The 25,124-nt window shown below is 43.3% G+C and overlaps 1 protein-coding gene across 5 annotated transcripts in view; it reads right to left on the bottom strand.

The window, feature by feature from the left end:
* Positions 1–25,124, bottom strand: part of HECTD4 (HECT domain E3 ubiquitin protein ligase 4) — a 1,724,100-nt gene that overhangs the window by 1,154,033 nt on the left and 544,943 nt on the right. For all 5 annotated transcript variants that reach the window (XR_011199486.1, XM_069214810.1, XM_069214812.1 and 2 more), the window contains exons 25-27: positions 13,701–13,934; positions 3,902–4,094; positions 3,410–3,514 (exon numbers count right to left, since the gene is read on the bottom strand). Coding sequence is in view for 4 of the 5 variants with exons in the window: in XM_069214810.1 (XP_069070911.1) it covers positions 3,410–3,514; positions 3,902–4,094; positions 13,701–13,934 (532 nt within the window). In the remaining variant the exon portion in view is untranslated. The remainder of the gene's footprint in view (positions 1–3,409; positions 3,515–3,901; positions 4,095–13,700; positions 13,935–25,124) is intronic.

The raw sequence follows: 25,124 nt of genomic DNA, 5'->3' as shown, positions 1-25,124 counted from the left end.
CTTTCAATTGTGTGTATTCTATCACTAGTTGTCCAACAAAGAACACTGGCTCTCTCAAATATCATATCACTGACAATATACTGTCCCTTACTGAGTACTCCCACCCAGGTCAATAAAGGCATCTCTGTGTTCATCAAAAGGCTCAGGTCGAACAGAAGCGTAATTGTCTATATACTAGATAAAAAGACAAATAGAAGGTGTGAAGCCCCAACCTGCCAGTCGTCATATCTGGAGTAAATGCAGTCACACTAAAGCTATGCAAACATGCTCCAGTGCAGTCCCAACTAGGATGAATATCTCCAGGAGGAATACCAGTGACTGACTTACCTTTGATTGAGAAAAAAGTGTATGAATGTGAGCATTTGCACACAGGACAAGAGAAAGAGAGAAATAATAACTGCATGTGTATGTTCGTTTCTTGATAAAGCTTTGTTGAGACGAAAAAGTCCTCTGCATGGTAATGGACGTGATCCCCAATCATGAGTGCCCCAACTGTATTGATGCCTGGATTCCTAAAGCTGATTTTTGTTGTCATGGGCAAACAAGGATCATATGTGTGTGCTACGACATTTGCCTATCTAATGCATTACAGAATTGTTTTTGAACTGGAAGGGGTGCACAAAAGTGATACCCTCATAGTGGTGAAAGGCTACTGCCTTTACCAACAGTAAAGCAGCACATGCACTGTAGTGGCGGCATACCATGTAGTGAAAAGTAGGAGTGAACAGGTCCTTTTTAACCTGTGTCACTTGAGTGAGGCTTACAGGCTCACTCATTCAAAGTTCCGCTGCTGTGTACTTAACTCACCCCTTGGCCCACATCGGATTGTTGTGGAGTGCTGCGCAGCACATGAGTGGTGTATCTGCACTGGAAGTATATGTGCCTACGAAAGGTACAATACAGGGATAATGCAGTATTGTGTGGTGCGTGCATATTGAATGCATCTGCTGGGTGTACGTATGCCTGTGAGTAATACAGTACATGAAGCATACAGTACTCTGCATTGCACGTAGGTGAAATACATGTCCTGGTTGTTTTTGTGCCTGTCAAGGGTACAATATATAGCAGACTATGGCTTTGATTTTGGGAGACCCAGGATTGCACTGTAAAACAAGGAGAGGAGGTAGAGGAGTTCTGCCAGAAAGATTTGTGTTTTGCTGCATTCCTGTAAGCTGGGTGGGGCACACTGGGGAGTTGAGAGCCAGGCTTCTCCTGTACACTTCAAAGGGTGCTCTTTGATTCAAATAGCGGTCACAAGTAAGGGAGGCCAGCACACTTCTCAGGAAGGAGATGGGGCTAAGAGAATCAAATTGTAGGACTGAGGACCTAAGCTATGGCTGACATTCAGGTGTGAACTCTAGTCACTCCTGTGGCCTGTGTTGGTGGGCTATCGGTTTGGAGTTGTTGCTGCTGTGACAGACTGCTTTTAAAAGGAAGAGAGGCCAGAGGAGAGGGAATTCAAAAGCAAGCAGACCCCCAACTTAAACTTCTAAGACCCAAACCCTAACTCACATTTGGTGTCTGGAAATTGATTATAAGAAGGGGAGCTTAAGACTTCAAAAACTGTCAACTGTCAAGCAGCCAGTCGGGCTGTGTGAGGAGGAGAAGCTCTGCAATACTTCTGGCTGTGACCAGGACTGGGGGCCAAGGCCAGCTAGTTTCCCTGCTGGGAGAGGGGACATCACCCATGGAAACCAAGACCACCTGTCATGGAGCCTGAAGCACCAGTGTCTGCCTACTTGCCCTGGAAGAAAGAGGATGGCGTTGAAAAGAGCAAGGTCCTGTGGGAAGTTTTGTTGAGTGGATTCCGTGAGTGAGAAATCAGCTGCTGCACTAATTTCTTTGCTGCCTGTGTGCAGGACACAGTCAGCAACCCCTGTATTACAGATGAGGGTTGCAGTAAACTGAGCAGTGGATATTGCTGCACCGATCGGGCTGGAGCCTGTGTACAGTGGGGAATCAATGTGGGTCTCAATGTGAGATGAATTATAATCATCACTGAGTAGATTAGGCTGTAGCCCATGTGCAATGAAGTAGCAGTGACCCTGTGTGCCAGGAGGGGCTACTGTGGATGGACCACTGTTCTGAGTGGTGCGTATCTCTTCAGCGGTGAAGAGCCAGTGACCCCGTACACCAGTAGGGACCACTTTGTAGGCATCCGCTGTGTTGATCAGGTTGGTGCCCATGTATACAGTGACCCCATATACCAGAGGAGGCCATCGGAATGAACAAGAAGTGTGACATGAGCATCAGATTGAGGCCGTCATGGAAACCCCTACTCAAGTTCCCTAGGACAAGGGATCAGCAGCAGAACTTTGCACTACCTTCCTCCCACCGTGGGATGTTCCAAAGACTTGCTCTGCAAGGAGGAGCTGCAAGGAACCTCCGATCACTCAGGCTGCATGACTGCATGTGAGGAACTCTAGGATCATCAAGGGCAGCCTACCTGGGCTATGTGTAGTGAACTCACCTGAAGCAGCCGCAGAGGAGGCACTCTCAGGAACTCCAGATAGTCTGATCCTACTGGTGCCGCTGAGACTGATTTTGGGTCAGCTGGCATTAGAAGAACTTGCTTGCTATAGTGCAGGAGCACTTTTGACTTTAAAATATAGTTGAAAAGGACACTTCAGACTCTTCTTGTGGGGCTTAACCTAGATGTTGTCTATAGTGAATGGGAAATAACCACTATCACTAGAGTGAGCAGCGAGCTGGAGACAGGAAGCTGGCTATGAAACACTAGAGTCCCAACCTCACAGACTGTGTAGTTGTTTGTGAATGTCAGATTTCCTTTTGTGCTATTAGCAGTACAATGAAATACTTATTTTATTCTGAAAACATTGTGAATGTCACATTTCCTTTTGTGCTGTTAGCAGTACAATGAAATACTCATTGTAATAAAAAAATATTTGGCTCAACAATAATTTGTTGTTGCTACTGCATGTTTTTTGAGTTATGGGTCTGTGCCTACTACACTGAATTCCTTCTCCCCTCCCCTAAGGGAGCCATGGACTACTCAGACCACACTATTCCTGAGAGTCAAATGCTAAAGGGGTACTTGGCCCAGTTGCTCATAATCCTTAGTAGGTAGGGCCCTGGGACATCAGGAGTAAAAGGCCTCAACCCACACAGATGGCTACTGTAGCTCCTGCTTGCCCCATGGCCCTCTGAACACAGTTCTGGCAAAACTTTTTACATAACATCAGATATTTCTTACGGAAGTAAAAATAGGTTATTACAAATTTTAGTATCCCACAGTACTGAGTAGTTCATCTTTTTAAAAAAAAATTAACTTTTGTTAATCCAGGTTGATTATCTTTAACAATTATTGAAAAATCAATTAATCATCAAAAGTTAAATTTCTCAGTGCTACACTCCTGCAAAGACTAAGAAAACATTGTTGAGTACTCACCTCATTGAAATGATAATCATAGAAAAATGGTGCATCGTTTTCTAGCTTTCCATTTAATGCATCATCCACCTCATTTTGCCATTTCTGTTCCAGTTCTGCAACACTCTAACAAATACAAAACATGGGCTTAGGCATGTACTTATAATTAAGAACATCCTAAAAGAAAAACACTTGACTGTTCAATGGACGCACTATTTTTTGCACTTTTCATATAGCATAAACTTGGCCCAAAGTTATTTCAGCATCTTTACATAAGAACCAAGATTAAAATACAGAAGATCAGATTAATTGTTTAAGGATAAGTGAAGATTAAGTGATTTGCCCAGAATCACAGAATGTTGACATGACATTAGGAAACAAACCTGGTTCCCCAGTTTCAGAGTTGGCTGCTGTTGCTGCTAGGCAAGTAGTCAACAGTAGTCTTGCTAGGTCAGTAAAAAGGCGTCAGTAAATGGGCTGCTGGACAATATTTCTTATGCCTAAGCATACTACCTGCAATTGCCTCTCCATAGCATTTAGTTTTTTGAAGGTCTCTCCCATTATTTTACAGAGCAAATCATATTCCTCCAAATGCTCTTCTCGATACTGAAAGTTTATCAGGGACTGCAGTCCATCAACCAGGTTCAAATGTTTAATGACACTTGATACTACCATTTCTTCCATCACATCAGGCTGAATGACCTCCCTATGGCGAATGAAGAAAGAACACTTTTCAGTTTAAACCGGAGGTTCACTGGCAATGTATTACAACTTGGTAAAGCAAAATGAATAATCAGCAATTAGTAAAGCTTTTAAAAGTTAAAATATATGTTTATCAATGTGTCATGTGATTAAATTCTCTGGTCCTAGAAATACGATAAGACAATGCATAGAACGAGAACTTGTAAACATGAGTTACAACAGAATCTAGACCTGAGAAGATTAGTGAAAAACTAAATCTACAGAATATGACATGGTATGAAGGTTAAGGAAGACAGCATTACTGCAAGAATCTTGTTTGGGGAACATACTCATTACGGGCAAAGCTCTTCACACATCAATGTCATTAACACCAGTAGTGTCATTTTGACAAGTAGGGATTGGGAGAAGGAAATCAAAGGGTTAAAACATGCACCTGTAATATTCCATGGGACTGTAAATGTCACATCTCTATCACAAAATAAAATTATTTTTATACTTATGTAAAACAAGTAAATGGACAGTCGACAAATAGGAAGGAGTGGGAAGCACATATGTCTATGTTCGAATGTTTCACTGTTTCAAACTGTTCCGCATTATATTCACTTTCTCTCAAAAAAACCCAAAACCCTCCTCTCCAAAGTGCCTTAAGACTGTTAAAGTGGATCTGGAAACCAACTTGCTTAAGCTGCCAGGCAGTTTATGTGGCAAGTCAAACATATTTCACATCTTCACTTAATCGTTTTATTACACTGGTGAATCTCGCATCTTGCCCACATTTGCCTCCTAGCCTTTCTACTTTTTAACCAGCTTCAGCGGATGAAACAAATTTTACTCTGCATTGCCCTTCAAATGATTACAAAACACACTAATATATTGTTCAGGTTTCTTCGATCTGCCCATTGTTTTATTTTATATCCTATTCTCTTTTATAAGAAGTAAAGCAAACTCTATAGGGAAGTGGCATTATGTCTCGAACAACATAAGGGTGTCTTTTAGTAGCAGATACTCCATGACAAATTTAACTTGCCATCAACCTATACAGCTTCCAACACCTTTTATTTTTTCCAGATGTAGCTTGTGCAACGTTAGTTAATTATCATAGTTGTTTAAATATATTTGCACAACAGTAATGATGTGCACACCTAATTCTATTATAATGTGTACATACACACATATACAATAGTGATTAATTTATATATCTTTTATATAAAGTGTATTGTCATATATGTATATATATATATATATATATATATATATATATATATATATATATATATATATATAGACACACACACAAAGTGGGATAAACACAGATTCAGACATTACTACACAGCGCAAAGGTCAAACCGCAGGTTATAAGCACAGCACAAGATGATTCTTCTGAATCATGACCTACAGTATTTCAGCATTAGAAGTCTGTGCAATGACAGTGGTCTTGTTCTGCTTAAACACCTATGTTTATAACTAGATATACATGAAAGAACATTATTCTAAAAACCAGATCAGAAGATGCGCAGGCAGTAATGTAGCATGTGAAATCAAAAATGACATCAATTACATTAGTGTTGAAATTACTTATCACCGTATAATTGCCATTATCGATGACATTACTGTGAAACACTGTAATTTGTTTGGATATGTGTTATTTAATTATATTAAGTTATTAAGTCCTGTTCATTTTTTTTTTTTTATATTGTGAGGTCATGTGCAGTGCTTTGGTGAACAAGTTATGGTTTTCATGGGAGAAGCTGGAGTTACAGTTTGTGTAAATCACCACAACTGCCCAATTTCAGGGTTTTTGGTTTTATTTCCTAATCATAAGCATAAGCTACTTACCTTTGGTAACCCTATTTTTAGACACTGTAAATCACCGCGGATTCCACACTTTATATCTCCAGACACTAAAATGGATCCAGAAAAAGGAATGGTAGCTTCACTGTAGACCTAAATCTCCTTCTGATGAATCGTCATTAAATCTTAAGAACAGAGTCCTCCTGCACAAGTGCAGGAATCTGGAACATTTTTCCAAAGAAAGCACACTTCATATTTGCTTTTCGTTATAAAGCTATATCTTTTTATATAAAGAAAATAAATTAGCAGCCTATTCAAAATGCTGAATTAGCCTACTCCATGTATTTATTTTGAAAACATTAAATCTTGTTATAGATATATAATTGTCATGGGGGAGGGCATGGACCAGATGGCGGATGGGTTGGATCTTCTGTAAGTGAGCTCTGCACCTGCCCCCGCCAAAATCCTGCGAAATCCCTGCCTTCGTTGCATCCAAGTGACAGTTGGCTGGGGCTGGCCCAACTAGGGTGTACATGGACCTGTTAGTAGAGACGAACGGTGCAAGTAGTGGGGCCATTGGCCCAGGCAGAGGAATGTGTCTGTTGTGGTTGTGCTGTGGTTGCTGACCCAGGTTCCTGTGGAAGACCTCCTTGCATGAGGAGATTGTTGTGGCTGCGTCTGAGTGGCTCGCCACAGTGAGGTAAGCTCATGCGACTGTGAAACGAACAGCTGCGGTCCCTGGTTTGTGCCACCTGCCCCCACTCAGGGAAGGCTGTTGTTCCCTGCAAGGGAGATTGTGGGCCCCGTGGGAGAGGTGCAACGGTGCCTACAGACAGGAGGTAAGGCCTGGTGATCCGGATGTCACGGGAGGTGAGGAGAGGCCGCCGAAGAGCATTGCGGGCTAAGCCCAATTAAGGGAGAGACTGTTGGTCTACACCCCGGCAGGGGGCTATTTCGCTTCCCTTGATACGGACTCTACCTCCCCCAAGTGGTCCAGATGGACGGCAATGACTGTTGGGATGCACTGAAGCAAGGGTAATCCGGTGGCTGATGGGGCCCCACCTCTTTTCTGAACATTCTTATTGATGGTCTTGCACTGGGGAGGGGTGGAGGGCAGTAGGACTGGTGGAGTCAGAGGGCTGAGGAGAGAGTCGCTGGCCAGGGAGCATGCTTTCCCTGAGGTGGCTGGTGATTACATCCCAGGGGGAGACAGGTGCTTCTAATGTTGACAACACAGGAGGGGAGTTAATTCCCTCCCCACTCCTTGCTGAAGGGGGACTGACAAATACCTCTTAAAGGGGCAGTTGGCGTAGTTCCTACCCTGGAAGAAATATAGACATATTCATACATAGCACTGCACTCCCCTGAACCCTAGGGGTGCATTGATTTTGAGAACCTGGTCCCTCACCCTGTCCTCCCGAGATATCTGGCCACGATGATGTACCCCGGCTGAGGCGGCTGGTGGTGTGGCCCTGCGTTTGGCGACTTGAACACGGAGTGTGGTGTAGTCGGGGGGTGTTGGGGTGGTGATGGAGACAGGTGGCGATGTTGCCAGGTTGAGACTCTGGATGGAGCTGTCCAGTTTGCTGGGTGCCTGCTGTGAACATAGCTAAAGACAAGGACCCAAAGCCCCCTCGACAGGGAAGGCTTCAATGCTACATGAGAGTACTGACGCAGTCACAGGAAGTAGCCCCCAACCCATGATGGACAAGACTGCCTTGCTCTCTGCAATTCAATCTTCTGCGGATGCTTTGGAAGAAAGAGTGGGTGTATGCTCGGAAGTCTCCTTGCTGCAACAAGATCTGCGTAATGTGACAGAGAGGTGGAGGATACAGTAGTAGCTAACTGAGGTCAAGACCACCAATAAGGATATAGTGTGGAGAATGCAGGATGCAGAAAATCAGGTCCACCTGATCAATCTATGATTTGTGGGATTCCCAGAGGAGGTGAAGGGGGCTGACATAGCCAAGTTCCTTGAAAGGTGGCTCAGAGACATCCTACCCCAAGACAAGTTCTCCTCTTGCTTCATAATAGAAAGGACGATGGGGAGTAGGCCTTTGCTGGGGGGGATGCTTAAAGAATGGTGATTGCCAAATTCCTCAACTACCAAGATTGTGATATAATCCTCACTGAAGTGTGTAAATTAGAGGCTGTACGATACGAGAATTCCAAAATCCTGATTTTTCCGGAATACTTTCCGGAAACATCCAAGGATTGCCTTGGAAAAGCTCTACAGTAACCCCTATAGTAGAGTCCTGGCTCTCCTAGATTTGGAGGCCTGCTATTGAGTGGCCCAGCTAATCATTATTAATGAATGGCTTTTTGCCCCTGGTGAACCTTCCACCTGTAGGCTGGAGAAGAGACAGTGGGAGGGGCGCTTCTGCCTTCATTACCTGTATGGAGGGAAGGGGATACACTGCCTTCTGTCAGCCACATACGTGGCAGTGCTGGCCTGGCAGAAGGCAATGAAGAATTTGGGCTGGCACAGTAAACCCATGAAGATGATCCCGTTATGAAAGGGGGCACAGCTACCTGAGATAAGTAAGTTGCAGGGTTTTTGGCAGTGGGACCTTCTTGGGTTGTCCACCGTTGGTGACTTGTGTGGTGGGAGAGACTTGATGCCGTTCACCTCATTATGGAGTGAATACCAAAAGAACCCCAATTAATTCTTCAGATAGGCACAACTTAGACATGCATGATGGGTGGAAGGGCTCCCTGGAGATGGCATACTGGACTACTCTAGAGGGTCAGCTGCTCACTGAGGTGCCGGGAGGGTGATCTTCTTAACTTATAAAACCCTGAATAATATGCCAGATACGTTACTCCAACTGCAGGCTAAGTGGGCGGAAGATTTGGGTGAACTCAAAAATGTCGATTGGGAGGCAGCATTGATACACCCAAGGGAGGAAAGCGGGACTCCACCTAATCCAATACAAGATATTGCATAGAATATATTATTGTCGGAAGAAACAGCACGCAATGAGGAAAGCTAAAAAAACATGCTGTCTGAAATGGGGGGAGGACGGCTTCTTTTCCAACACACTCCCGAGAGGTCAGTTGGTTCAGGCCTACTTGGGGGTGATTGTGGAGGACCTGAACAAAGTTCTCATGGACGTGATTCCGCTAGACCCAAAGTTTATTCTACTGGGGATCCCCAATGATGTGGCTAAGCCGAGGGCCAAGCTGCTGTTTTGAGGTTTGGGGTTGGTAGTATGCGACCGATGGCTACAATATCATTCCCTGGATATTCCGGATCTGTTAGACAGTCTGACTTAGGCGGTACTTGGGTAAATAGTGTTATTATGGTCTGGGTATTAGGAGGGAGGTGGGATGGGGAAGAAGGAACTGGTAAATCAAGACAAGTTGTTGTCGTTACTATCCCTCGTTTTACCTATGGAGGATCACCTAAAAGTTTTCGTTCCATGGATTGCATCTATTTGGACTTCAGGACCATCAATAATAAAAAAATAAATACAAAAAAAATAATTAAATGTCCCAAGAGAAACTAATTGACAAGGAACAAGTTATTTCATAAATGAAGGGGAAAACAGGGCAATGCAGCCACAAAGACCATGTAGCCTTATAGACTGCAACCATGAACTTGCGCCTTAAGGACCCTCTGTACGCCAGTATCCTATCATGCACTCATTGTGGCACAAAATAGTCCTGCACGTGTGTAGGATCCTTGAGCACTTTTCCAAAGAAAGTAAACTTCACATTGGCTTTTTGTCAGAAATCCTTATCTGTTTATTTGAAAAAAATAATTTAGCAGCCTATTATAAAGGCTACATTGGCCTATTCCACATATTTAATTATATATAAAAACATTAAATCTTATTATAAGCATATGTGACCACATGAATTAATTGATAAGGAACAATCTCTTTCACAAATGAAGGTGGGAAAAAACAGGAAAATGCAGCCATACAGACCACGACGCCTTATAGACAGCATCCATGTGAGGGTGAAAAATGACACTGCAGCTTTAAGAATTCCATGTCCTCCAGTATCCTATCGTGCACTTAATGTGGCAGTTGGTTCAGTTATTTTCAATGGCTGACAAAAGGGATACTACTGCAGAAAACTATAACCTTCATTTATTCCTTCCATCGGGGAGGCGAATGGGTTGCTTATGACTTTAATGAAGATTCCCCCGAAAGAGAAGGACGCATTGCTTACCTGTAATACTAGTTCTCTTCCAGTGGAGTTCCCATCAAAGTCAAAAGCGCTTAATAGTCCCACCCATGCATGGGGACCCCAGAGCATATCTTAAACACTAAATAATTCCATACCATACACATCCAAACACAAACATACATACACATATATACAGACTGTACAGAGGGTACAAAATGGCCAGATTACATTTACTTTTCTTTTAAAATCATCGCAATCAATACAATTAATGTTATTCAAGAAAAAAGCTGACTATAGGAAGCCTTCCCCAATCCTCCAGGTAAGGATTGAGACTCCAAGTATTGAATAAGGCGTCACCAAAGCCATGCCTTTGGTGATCACTATGAGAGCTGAAAAAATGCTGAAAGGGTACACCATGAAATGAAAGTGAAGAACTCCCACACCAAACCTCAGATATGTTTTCTGAAGACAGACAATGAGAATGTAAAAATAGGTGCCCTAGAGATGCCAAGACATAATCCAATCCAAGTTTGTGTACCCTGAGGTTAGCAGACAAACCACATTCAAAGACAGAATACTTACCAGTTTTAAGTTTTGAAGTATTTGCAATGCAAGCCCGTACCAACATTTACCATTTTCATTCCCATTCCCGGCGTCAGAATCATCCATCTTAGATGTTAAAATTGCAACTGTTTGTCTCCAAGGTCAGCACGGACCTGCCAAGCAGTCTGCTCAAATAATTTAATTTCAATTCAATTGCAAGGAGGGGTAATGCTTGGACTATATCAATCCTTTAATCAGTGACATTCCAAGGCTTACGTGGTAGTGATTAGAGTGGAGGCTAAGCTAAAATCAAATTATTGTGCCATTGTACAAAACTGTTCATCAGTCCACGGGCACTAGACCGTCTGCCTTATATTTTTGTTTTAATAATGATTCAATATGATCGAAGTGCTTGTTACGGATAGACTGTCCCTTAAAAGCCACTATATCGGAGCGCACAAGCGAGTAGGAATGTTGTCTCTTTCTTATTTAGTGGGTAACTTTATTTTTCAAAGATTCACTATCCTCCTGGCAGCTGGATAATAACTTTAGTACTCTAACCACGTACACTGCCCTATCCCAGTTTTTTTCTCGCCTTGCTAAGAGATGAACTTATATTAGGCAGGATTTGTCTATACAAATAAGTTTCACCCACTCTTTTAAACAAGGAGATATCAAATGGCAGCCCTATTCCTCTTGTTTCACCCTTCTCCATCTCAGTATCTCAGTCTGTAGCTGATCTTCTGTAATACTATCTGTATTTAACCGGCTCCATCTTGACCACTGACTCCATTTTGTGCTTAGCTTAGCTTCAAACACCCTCACATTGGTGGCAGAGATATTTTTCCATGCACAGCCTGTTAACCTGTTTTCGCTTTTCTTACCAGGGAAGGAAAAATAACATGGGGGAGGCAATACTGATAAGGACGTGCCAGGCTGAAAATGCTTATGGTAGAGCAGGGTACAGCTCGGCCTTGGAAATGCACCATGAGATGTGGCCAGTCTCTAGGGTGTTTTTTCAACACTGACCTGGTACGGCCAGCACGTGAATTTCACAACTTACTCAAAGGGAGGGGGTTTCTAGAACATTACTCTTAAGTATGTTTAAAGTATATAAGGTGGAGAAGCTTGACACTGGGAAGAAGGAACTCATCTTCAAGGGTGGACGCATTGCACTGAGTAAATCCCTTTTGGGGTTGTTCTCTTTTGTCTCAGTTGTCACGGATTCCAGAACTTGACACGGGCAGACAAAGGATGATGTTGGATTCAAGCCCCAAGGAGATGCAGTTTTAATTCTTATATCTTGCTTTGCTGTGTGCATGCATGAATACGTAGTCACTGCATATTTATTATATTCATTGTTAATGTATTGCATTTACTTTGATTATTAATATTCCACTGCTGTGACTATTTTAGGAGTTTCATGTGTTTTGCTGCATTCACATCAAGTGCTCACGTTATTATTTTTGTGTAACTTCGGAGGTGCCTTAATAAATTCATTAGTCAGACGAAGAGTAATGCATTCCTTTTACTTCGTTCCCTCTCGGTCTGAAACAAAGCAGAATATCTTCCCTGCTTCTTGTGAGGCTGATGTATCTGTACTATTTGTAACATGAGGCTAAGCACTGGTTTTCAAACATTTGCATATGCACTCACTAGGGGTAACTCCCTTATCCAGCACCAACTGAGTTTGCTAGTTCTAGTTGAAGTATCCTCTTCGTTTCACTAATCTCAGAGCTAAGTGTCTCAACCCTATCAGCTAAATTAGTTCTCTCATCGGGAGGTTTTTATAATACTGCTGTCTCTACCATTTTTCTAGCTGAGCATTCAACAATAAGTCAAGTCTGTTGAGGCAAATTACATTTGGTTCAATGAGAGTGTTGTCAGGTTCAATAAGGGAAGAGTCTAATACCAGACGAACTGCGGGCTGAACTGTAGGCTTTTTCAGAGGAGAAACATTGCTGGTTTGGAGGTTACCCTTACTTTGTAATATCTTTGGTACCTTAGGGGGCTGATTTGGGACTTCCAGTTTGCTTTTCTCCACTTAAAATAGATGTAACGTCCTCAATGAGGGTGTGTATTTCATTCAACTTGCAATTTTTGGCAGCATGTTTCACTAATTTATTAAACCTTGCTGTTTCCTTGAGCACACCAACTGCCTTTTGTTTCCCCATAGACTGTGAGCTGTCACATACCACCTTCAAAGGTGTTCAGTTGCCAGTTAAAAAACCCACAGCTAAGCAGGACAGATTTTAACCACCTTGGTGATATGCTTATTACACCCTCACACCCTAGGGAAAGGAGGTTGACTATATCTCATCCCTTGGTCCAGGTGGAGCATGGTTAAGGGCCAGAGGTGCTCAGGATCTGTTCCAGATGTCTTTAACTTTCCAGAAAGTCAGAGTTGAGTAGCAGTTGGGACAGCTGCCAATGACCCTGTTTGCCCATCGTAATAGATGAACATCTATGAAAATTAATTTCTGGAATTACCTTAAATTAAAGAGGGGATGGACATTGGGAACTAGTGACAAAACCACAAAATGTCAAAAAACATGCAACTCACAAGTGAAGCTACCTGCATAACCTCAGTTCTAACCATACCATCCTGAAACTCCTACCCAACTATATAAGCTTTACAACTAGAACAATATTAAACACATAAAATATCACAAAATTCCATCTAGACTTGAAATACACAGATATCCACCTGAAAAAGCCCAAAAGATGTTACCTACATTATTTAGTGAACATAATACTAGCATACACTGCCAAAAAAGGAATGTGTTATAATGTCCAAATACATCTCATGATCATAACAAACCAATTACTGCTGTCATCAGTTTCAGATGCTTCTACAAAATAATACCTTCAAACACAAAAGAAACATTTTCAATCAACATTTCACTTCCGGGTCACTTTAGCTGATTAAAATCACCACAATGTACAGTTAATTCAAGTGAAGTCTATCATTCACATTTCACTTTCACCTTCCACAAATTACTGAAGGGTAGCAGACTAAGGTTGAGAGAGCATGCTCTGAGCGCACAGACCATACAAGTGAAGGAAGCCTAAAATAAATATATATCTAATTAATTTAGCAGTATTATGAAATGTGTATCCTTACCAGAAGTAAACTTACTTTATACTGGGTCTAAATTGAGGCCTAGCACGTCCAGATATTTCCCTGAGTTTTATCATGATTCCTGGAGGGAGCCGAATCCTTGGCAGATCAAAGTAATGCCCCATTGGAGGTACCAAAATGTCAGAAGGATAGGTGAATTCTCGGTCTTCTTCAATGGTGAGAGGCAGGGGAGACGGACTTGGAGTAAGTGCTGGTGAAAGTGCACCATTGGCTTCAACTTGCCACTGACAACTGAAAAACGGAAAGCGTTTTTTTATATGCACTGAAGATGCACTTGCTTCATAATTATTTAAAAACACTGCCACAATGGAACAGAGTAATAGGGGAAAACCTTATTATTTGTTGAAAGAAAATACTCCCCCATGGTTACAACTAATTCATGCAATACTTGAGGGTTAATCACACATTACTACCATCTGCCAAAATCCCCAAGGAACAAGTTTAATATGAACAATTTACACAAATGAATACTCACAGGAATATGGGGTTGCAGTCATATGTGTTTTTGCTATTACACCTTGCATATGTTTTTTGCTGATTCCCCTCAATACGCCCATAATACATACCTGTAACCTTATTACAGATTTTGTGATGTAGAAACTTAGTCTTCAGCTACTAAAGCGAAATTCCATAATTACTTAAGAAGTAAACAAAACAAAGCTGGCCTTGATTAAGACTTTGGAGGAGACACCATCATTTTTCAGTTACAGATTATTACAAGCTGTGGGCCCCAAGTTTCAGATAAGGGGTCATACCCACCTCCCAATCCATACATCTTATGTGTACCTGCCCTACTTCAAAGCACTAAGTAAACTGCACTAGAGATATGGCAATTATACAAAAGAGCACTGGTCTAAATTGGACAAACAAACAGCACTTAAATAAACAAAGTAGGTCCCTAGTCTACTAGACGTCACCAAGAAGATTAGGGGCATAAATGAATCACCCATCAATGCACTGTAATACAAATGCCTTGTTAATTGTAAAGTTTATTGTGAAGACATTTTTTCTGAAACTGTGGTTTCACACTTTGAGATCACAACAGCACTGAGGACTTGTGGTATTTCCACTACTGGAACACATACTAAATTCGAAACTATTTATGATTAGCTCACTGACTATTTGTTATTGGAATGCTATCTTATATTACATACCTAGGATATCATAGCCAGAATGTCTCCAGAAATAACTTTGAATAACAAATATCTTTTATCAATGAGTGCCCTGCCTGATCAACAGGCAGTACTTCTTTCATACACTGACCTTGAAGTGAATTCAGTGAAATCACTGTTCTTCAAGTTAAGTAACTCATCACCCAGGTTCCTTTCTCGTATAATGGGTAGGCCAGGTAGGTTTAAACATTATGAACACGAAAGCACAAGTCTACATATTTATTACCAGAATTCCAGAAGTTTCATCTCTAGCTGTCCTTTGGGGGCAGAAAAGGCACCTTTCTGCAGGCACAACAAGCTAGATAACTTCCAATTGTGAACCAAGGTCATACTTTGACAAACAGTAAGTCACAGACACTGGTGCGAAGTAAGTAAGCCAGAGAAGTACTGGGCATACACCAGAAAGTAATGGCATCCATAGAAGACAATTTCCTTTTGATTCTTTCAAGAGCTTCCCAATCTATATCTATATGGCTCTCCAACCCTGTTAAACAATCTTTATAGTGCACCATGGTACTTAAAAAGATGTCATATTAAAAACAAAAACTGTATATTAACTGTTAGCCTAAAAAAACTATCAAAGCAGGCCTTGATATTCTTAGTTTCAGTTCTTGTAAACATAGTAAAAACATTCCACTGAATTTGGATTCACAAAGATTTCCCTCCCCTAAAGTAAAAGGGGTGATCTAAAACATGAGATCAACAGGATTCCTGATTAATTTAAACAAGTACACAAGAACCCTTTAGGGACAAATAGGCACCAGCTGCAAATATCTGACATTTTTTGTCCACCAGTAATGTTATCCTCTCTGCCAGCTTCCCTGAACTGCTTTATTAAACAATCCTCCAATTCAAGTGTGAAAGTTCTGATTAAAGTGTCGGTGCATTGCGTCCTGTGTTCTGTGCTACTTTTGTTCTTTTGGTGGACCATCTATTGATAATTCTGTCTGTTGCATCTTACACAGGGAAAAAGCGGACAACTGTCGCTGATTATATCTGGTCGAGAATTGGCATCATTTTTTGTTCACTCCTAAAATAAACACTTCTGACTCTTAAAGGATTTCTCATCAGGGAGAATGGCGACTGTCCAAATGTAATGAACTGAGAATCTAGTTTAACTCTGTGAGGTTTATGACTGGTCCATATACATGCAAGAGGGGGGAAATGGGGCTGATAATGGTCAAGCACCCGCGCTCCCAAATCATAAGCAATAAACCAGAAAGGGTGTTGTTTCTATAGAAAAGGCTGGCTGGAACCTAAAATGTAAGAGGGAATCCTTTAGATCAAGAATTGGTGCCCTCACACACCCAAAGTGGGCATCTTGCTTCATCAGGCTAGCTCTTTGTCGGGTCAGCGCTGCAGTGCCTGATGGGACCTGCGAGAGGGCTCCTTCTTGGAGATCTATTTGTTTCTTGCTGTAATGATGTGTAAATGAGGGTATAAATTGTGGAGTAAGTTAAAAGAAGTGAATTAAAACTATCTCAGGGATACCTCATTAATTTGATGCAATGATTCACAGGCGTGAAACATGTCAACCCTACATAACCTACCCTAAGGCTATCTTGGAACACAGAGCCCTCAATATGGCACTTGTTCCATTGTTTTCGGCCCTGTCTAAGGAATCATTGCTTTAAATACATGGGCTATTTATATTCTATGGCGTTCTGATTTTAGAGTGTTTATATGGTAATGTTGAAGTCTTTAAGGTGCTGCAGGAGTGGCACTGAAAGAGTTAATGCATAATGGTAGCCTCCAGTTTTGTAATGAAATCTGCATTGCTTCTGCAGCCTCAGTGTTAGACCTGAGGCTTTGTAAATATTGATTTACCTATGCCCCAAAAAATCAGAAACATCACAAAGAATGTGCGACTACTTCACCTGCCTACTTTAAAGTCAGTGATCATCAGTCATCCCATCTCCTTAGGATGGCTCTACTATCCATGCAGTAGAAGGCTGCCTCAGCATTGTCCATCAAAGGATTGATGGCCTGCTTTGCTGCCCACTAACCATTTCTAAGAATAAATGTAGCCTAAACCTGTTTGTCTTTAGGTGTGAATAGAACTGTTTACTTTCTTTCCAAACACCTTCAACCTCCTTCCTTACTTGTAAGAGGGGAAAAAAGATTAATAATTTGAAGGCTTTCTTTTTGATGATGTCTTTGTAGCAGAGCTCAATCAAGGCTATCACACTGGGCAGGGAGAAGCATTCTGCGGGGCTTCATAATTCCAATCTGATTCATCGCATGAGGAGGCCAAGAAGAAAGGTATTCACAATGACAATCACCATCCCAGAGAACTCCAATGAATAGCAATGTGAAAGAATTTACATCTTTATTATATAGTACTATAAAGGACCTAGGTGGTTTCTTCACAAGTGCCAGAAATCCCAGTTAACAATCCAAGGGAAGAGGAAGTCTTTCTTTTGTCCAGAAAAAAGGCCTTTTACTGTTCATACTCATCCACAACATCATCACCTGCTTCATGATGACCTTCATGATCACTCACCTTGTGGTTCAAGCACGGTTTTCACAACTTTTTGAATACATGATACTGCTATTGTCAAAACATTTATCTCAGACCTCATCAATGGTGGTTTCTGTACCTCCGGCCTTTTCAGCAAAGGAGAAGTGAGAGATCTCAAATACAGAGCTGATGACACCTGCAGCGAATAACTTGGAATCAATCTACTAGGTAGAGATGGTGGCTAAAGAGGAGTTATATCTCAAACTGCAGGCGAGAATGCACTGTACAGACTTTGGAAAGCTAGAGGAAAAACTCTTAAATTGACGATGCTATACTCTGAGGGAGTGATGGGTCTCACTCTCGGTGGGAAGACTGCTGTTGATATTTAAATAATCATATAGGCCTTCTGAACGTATGATTGGGATTTAACTCTTATGCATGAAAAACATGTTGATAATTGCGTCACAGAGAAAGAGGGCCTCAATGATAGACAGTGGAGTGGCAGTGATAATGTATAGGAAGAAATTCCATGTTCTTAGAGTAGAATTTCACACCAAATTCTCACACTAAATGATCCATACCTAATCCAAACTGAACAGTATGTTAGTATACTGGCAGACTCATAAGATGAGCAGAACCTAAAAGAAACATGAGGTGTCCACAATCTCTTTTAGATGCCAGAATAAGCATATTATTAACCTGGCACAAGGTGTCGCTATACTTACCTAGAAAGGAAAAGAAGATTAAGATGCAACTTCAGAGAATTTTCATCATGTCCCACTGACATTTTATTAACGAGAAAGAACCTCGTGTTTTTCTAGGAGAATGGCAGACTTGGAAATTATATATTACTACCTTAACCTGACTTTTATAAACACTTTGGTGGCCCTACAGGAATTCTGTCCTTGGAAATGTCTGTTCAGAGACTACTGGGGAGAGAGAAGGACAAAATGACTGCTGAATACATTCTTCTGAAATAAAATGTATGAGCTATAAACAAATTTGATTTTAAGCAAATGGTGCTTTACACATTTTCTTGCAGTAAACTCAGTCACCATATGCTGACACATGCAACAGAAAGGCCAATTATTGAGGCCCTTTTGTCAGTGTTGTAACTTAAAATCATAAACTCCATTCAACACCACAGAAGGAAAAACCTTTAGTACACCATTTAAAACAGGTGTAAGAACCAATCATTAAAAATACCAGTGCATGCATCATATTTGTTTCAAGCTAAAAGTGTAATTCATAACATGATTCACGTTATCTTTGTATTTTATTAATATATTAGCCTAGACTAGAAGGTAATTGCACATTATTCCCTTAAAACTGGCTTACAGACTCCTATGGTTATGATTAGGTTAGGATTATGATTTCCAGCAAAACCAAAAATTTGTTTTGGGTGTAAGAGATTGCCTTTTGCAGACAAACAAACTGTAAATGGACATGATTGTGAATCAAAACAAAGATAACAGAGCTCTAAACAAAGGGCACTTGTTGGTATCCATCCAATTTGTCAACTTTCTGGGATACACCACATGAGCATATTTCAAAGCATGTGTAAGGTCCGCTTTAGCGAAGGACAAAGTTAGACCTGCAAAGAGGCTTTGATGCTTGGATGAGCTTTTTTCAACTGCAAATATGGTGACAGGCAGCTTCAGATTTTAAACTACACGAATGACAAAAATGACTGCTGCTTTTTCAGAGTCATAGTTCTAAGTAAATTTAGGAGCAAATATCTAATGCCGAGTAAGACCTAAAGCCGAGTCTTTGCATGTTTCACCCAAACAGAATTTTCGTCTTACTAGCATTAACTTCTAGCTTATTGAAACAATTAAAAACATTAAGAGAATCCAGAAACCTCTGAAGATCAATCAGTGTAAGATCAAAGATTACTGTGCCATCAGCATACTGTAGGAGCTGGATGGCCTGCCTGCCAAACCTCAGCAGACAAGATTGTTGTAGGAAGTTGGCTCTGTATATACTATTTCAAAATGAGAGATGGTGTGCACAGAGGCCAAGAGCTCCCCTTAGAGGTGGCAAAATTAGATAATACTAATGCTCTATTTTGTGGTAGTGTGGTCGAACAGTAGGCTTATCAGAGGGTAGTGTTAAGCATTTGTTGTACACACACAGGCAATAAATGAGGAACATACACTCAAAGACTTAACTCTAGGCCAATAGTTGTTACACAGAAAAATATATTTTCTTAATTTATTTTAGAACCACAAGATTCAAGATTTGAGGTAAGTACATGAAATGCAAGGTACTTCACACAGGTAAGTATGGAATTTTGATTTAAAACATTAGTACACACAGTTTTGGTTAAAATGGCAATAAGCTAATTTATAAGTGGACACTGCAAAAATCAACAGTTCCTGGGGGAGGTAAGTGGGGAGTAAGTTTGGTTAGGTTTCTCAGGTAAGTAAAACACTTACACAGTCAGTCTCCTGGGCATAGGCAGCCCACCCCGTTGGGGGTTCAAGGCAACCCCAGGCCACAGCACCCACCAGCAACACAGGGCTGGTCAGGGGCATAGGTCAAAGGAGGGCCCAAAACACATAGGCACCTATGAAGAACAGGGGTGCTCCGGTCCTAGTCTGCTTACAGGTAAGTACCTTCATCCTCGGGGAGCAGACCAGGGGAGTTTTGTAGAGCACTGGGGCGAGGGGGGGTACACAAGCCCACAAAACACACCCTCAGCAGCACAGGGGTGGCCGGGTGCAGTAGGCAAAGTAGGTGTCAGGTTTGCTATTGAAAGCAATGGAGGGACCTGGGGGTGACTTAGGCGAAGCAGACAGGGCACAGGGGGGCTTTTCGGGCCAGCCACCGACTGGGCTAGGATGAGGGCCTCCTGCTGGTCACTCCTGCACTGGTAGGTGGTTCCTCTCAGTCCTGGGGGCTGCGGTGCTTGGTCCAGGCGTCAGGTTCCTTTGTTACCAGGCAGTCGTGGTCAGGGGGAGCCTCTGGATCCTCTCTGCAGGTGTCACTGTGGGGGTGCAGGGGGGTTGACTCAGGGTGCCCACATCGTCGTAGTCGTCTGGGCGTCCTCTCTGCGGTGTTGGTTCTCCTGAACTCGAGCAAGGGGCATCGGGTGCAGAGTATGAAGTCTCACGCTTCCGGCGGGAAGAGAGAGTTCTTTAAAAGTTGTTTTTTTCTTGCTAAGTTGTTGCAGGTTTTGAACAATGCTGCTGTTCTCGGGAGTTTCTTGGTCCTTCGGGTTCAGGGCAGTCCTCTGAGCCCTCAGAGGTCGCTGGTCCCCGTTGGATGCATCGCTGTGCAGGTTCTTTGAGTCTGGAGACAGGCCGGTAGGGCTGAGGCCAAGTCAGTTGTCTCCATCATCTCTGTGGGGCTTTCAGGTTAGCAGACCTTCTCCTTGTTGTAGGTTGCAGGAATCTGATTTCCTGGGTTCAGGGTCACCCCTAAATACTAAATGTAGGGGTGTGTTTAGGTCAGGCGGGCAGTAGCCAATGGCTACTGTCCTTGAGGGTGGCTACACTCTCTGTGCCTCCTCCCTAAGGGGAGGGGGGCACATTCCTATTCCTATTGGGGGAATCCTCCAAACTCAAGATGGAGGATTTGTAAAGGCAGGGGTCATCTCAGCTCAGGGCACTGCAGGGGCAGTCCTGACTGGTTGGTGACTCTTCGTTGTTTTCCTCATTATCTCCTCAGCCTTGCTGCCAAAAGTGGGGGCAGTGGCCAAGGAAGCAGGTATTTCCACTAGCTGGGATGCCCTGGGGTGCTGTTGCAAAAGGCATGAGCCTTTGATGCTCACCGCCAGGTGTTAAAGTTCCTGCAGGGGGAGGTGAGAAGCACCTCCACCCAGTACAGGCTTTGTTCCTGGCCACAGAGTGACAAAGGCACTCACCCCATGTGGCCAGAAACTCGTCTGGTTGTGGCAGGCTGGCAGAAACTGGTCAGACTAGCAGTAGGAGTTGGACTGGTATTCGTGGGGCATCTCTAAGATGCCCTCTGGGTGTATTTTACAATAAATCCCACACTGGCATCAGTGTGCATGTATTGTGCTGAGACGTTTGATACCAAACTTCCCAGATTTCAGTGTAGCCATTATGGAACTGTTGAGTTTGTAATTGACAAACTTCCAGACGAACGAGTTACTTACCTTCGGTAACGACTTTTCTGGTGGATACATTAGCTACCTGTGGATTCCTCACCTAATGAATACTCCCATGGCGCCAGCATTCGACGGAAATCTTCTTACTAGTCTCTGCACGTCGACGAGGACGTCACTCTAGCCCACGCGATGCCGTCTGACGTCATACAGGCAATAAGAGGTCCTCGACGACGTGCCGACGTCAGTACCAATCATTTTTTACGTGCATGAGAACAACCAGGCAATGCAATGAAAGAGCAAGGCAACATCCCATTACATTGTAAAAATACACAACATTGCATGAATAACTGTAAATCTTTTATATATATATATATAACTCTCTCTTTTTAAAATATATATACACATCAAGTATATACACAAAGATATATACATATATACATATATATAAATATAATATATACAACATCTATTGCACCCTCAAAGACCAAGAGGAGCGTACTCAAGGATTACTTGGTAAGACCAGAAAGGCAACGGGGAGGCGGGTGGGACCGTGAGGAATCCACAGGTAGCTAATGTATCCACCAGAAAAGTCGTTACCGAAGGTAAGTAACTCGTTCTTCTGATGGATACAACTACCTGTGGATTCCTCACCTAATGAATAGAGTCCCAAAGCAGTACCACGCCCGGCGGTGGGTGCCTAAATGGTCAAACCAAGAAATCCTGCAGCACTGACCGTGCAAAATGGACGTCCCTTCTAACCTCAGAATCCAAACAGTAATGTTTTGCAAAAGTGTGAAGGGACGACCAAGTTGCGGCCTTGCAGATGTCGACCACAGGAACACCTCTGGCCAAGGCCGAAGTAGCCGACTTAGCTCTGGTGGAATGAGCTCTAATGCCCTCAGGAGGATCCTTCTTTGCCAAAGAGTAACAGATTTTAATGCAAAGAACAACCCACCTGGATAGTGTTCTCTTGTGGACTGCCTTTCCTCTCCTCTTGCCCACGTATCCAATAAACAGCTGATCCTCCAGCCTGAAATCCTTTGTTCTATCAATAAAGAAGCTCAACGCCCTCTTTGGGTCCAGACGGTGCAGTCTTTCTTCCTCTTTGGAAGGATGAGGCGGAGGATAGAACGTGGACAAAGTAATTGCCTGAGCCAAATGGAAAGGTGAAACAACCTTCGGGAGGAAAGCAGCCTTGGTCCTCAACACCACCTTATCCCCATTAAAAGTTGTATAAGGGGGCTTTACTGATAAGGCCTGCAACTCACTCACTCTCGTTGCTGATGTTATAGCTATCAGGAAGACTGTTTTTAAAACCAAATACCTTAAGGGGCAAGAATGCATAGGTTCAAAAGGGGACCCCATAAGGAAAGTCAGGACCAGGGACAAATCCCATTGCGGCATAACGAATGGCTTTGGAGGATATTTTTTTAGAAGACCTTTCAAGAATCTGATAACAATAGGGGATTTAAATAAAGATGGTTGGTCTGGAAGACATATGAAGGCTGACAAGGCCGATAAATAACCCTTAATGGTAGCCACTGCATAACCTTTCTGCGCTAGAGACAGAGCAAAAGACAAAACGTCCGATAGATGAGCATGCAAAGGATCAATCTGCCTCTCTCCACACCACGCAACAAATTTAGACCATCTATTAGCGTAGATAGATTTAGTGGAGTGTCGCCTGGCCGCTAATATAACATCCACTACCTCAGGCGGGAGAGAGAAGGAACTCAGGTTGCCCCGTTCAATCTCCAGGCATGTAGGTGCAGACTCTGGAGGTTGGGGTGTAGAACCTGCCCCTGCGACTGCGAGAGGAGGTCTGCCCTGAAAGGGAGACGGAGCAGAGGGCACATTGAGAGTTGGAGAAGGTCGGAGTACCATACCCTCCTTGGCCAATCCGGAGCTATTAGGATGACTAGAGCCCGGTCCTGGCGAATCTTCCTCAATACTCGAGGAATCAAGGGTATGGGAGGAAACGCGTAAAGCAACTGGCCGCACCAGGTTATTTGAAACGCGTCCCCCAACGCTCCCTGCATCGGATACTGGAGGCTGCAGAATAACGGACAATGCGCGTTCTCCCGAGTGGCAAACAGATCTACCCGAGGAAACCCCCACCTCTGGAAGATTAAACGGACTTGATCTGGATGGAGACGCCACTCGTGGTCTGCCGAGAATTGGCGACTGAGACTGTCCGCACGCACGTTCAAGACTCCGGCCAGATGGTTTGCTATCAAGCAAATCGGATGGTCCTTTGCCCAGGACCATAGTCGAAGAGCTTCTCTGCAGAGAAGGTACGACCCCACTCCTCCCTGCTTGTTTATGTACCACATCGTGGTAGTATTGTCCGTTAGGACCTGTACCGACTGACCACGAAGGGAAGGGAGGAAGGCCTTGAGAGCCAGACGTACAGCCCGTAACTCTAACAGATTGATGTGAAACATCTGTTCCTCTGGAGACCAAAGACCTTTGATCTCCAGATCCCCCAGATGAGCTCCCCACCCTAGAGTGGAAGCATCCGTTATGACTGTGGCCACTGGTGGCGACTGCTGGAACAGCTTTCCTTGTGAAAGATTGTTGCTTGCAATCCACCACTTCAAATCCACAGCAGCATCTCTGGAGATCTTGACAGTACTCTCTAGATCCCCTTTGTGTTGAGACCACTGCCTTCGGAGGCACCACTGAAGAGCCCTCATGTGCCAGCGAGCATGCGTGACCAACAGAATGCAGGAGGCAAACAGACCGAGCAGACGAAGGACCTTGAGGACTGGAACTACCGGTCCATTTCGAAACATTGGAACCAATTCCTGAATATCTTGAATCCGCTGAGGCGGAGGAAAGGCCCGACCCAATGTTGTATCCAGTACTGCCCCTATGAACAGGAGGCGCTGAGAGGGCTCTAGGTGAGATTTGGGCTCGTTCACCGAAAAACCCAGGTCGAACAACAACTAGGTTGTTGACTGCAGATGATGCGACACAAGCTCCGGGGACTTGGCTTTGATCAACCAGTCGTCCAAGTAAGGGAATACTGCTATCCCTTTCCTTCTGAGCTCTGCCGCAACCACCGACATCACCTTCGTGAAGACTCGAGGTGCTGAAGTAAGACCAAACGGAAGGACCGCAAACTGATAGTGCTGCGATCCCACCACAAACCGAAGATACTTCCTGTGTGACTTGAGTATCGGGATATGAAAGTAAGCATCCTGCAAGTCGACAGACACCATCCAGTCTTCCTTGTTCAACGCCAAAAGCACCTGTGCTAGGGTCAGCATCTTGAACTTTTCCTGCTTGAGGAACCAATTCAAGATCCTCAGGTCCAGGATTGGTCTCAAACGACCATCCTTCTTGGGAATCAGGAAATACCTTGAGTAACATCCTCGACCCCTTTCCTGCTCTGGGACCAACTCCACCGCGCCCTTTGAAAGGAGGGCTTGTACCTCCTGTTCTAGCAACAGGAGGTGTTCTTCTGAACAATAAGAAGGGCGGGGCGGGATGAGGGGCGGGAACTCCCGAAAGGGAAGGGTGTAGCCTTTTCCCACAATACTGAGAACCCAAGTGTCCGTTGTAACAGTCTTCCATTTGGTGAGAAAATGCTGTAATCTTCCCCCTACAGGAGAGGAGTGAGTGGGAAATGGTGGAAGCCTAAGGCTGCTTCCCCTGCTGCACCCCGCCAGAGGATGAGGAAGAGGCAGAGTGCTGCTGAGAGGCTCCTC

Source organism: Pleurodeles waltl, chromosome 11 (genome assembly GCF_031143425.1).
Source record: "Pleurodeles waltl isolate 20211129_DDA chromosome 11, aPleWal1.hap1.20221129, whole genome shotgun sequence".
In the NCBI taxonomy this organism is placed as follows: Eukaryota; Metazoa; Chordata; class Amphibia; order Caudata; family Salamandridae; genus Pleurodeles; species Pleurodeles waltl.
Note: the sequence above shows the minus strand (reverse complement) of the source record. Positions and strands in the feature narration are given on the sequence as shown.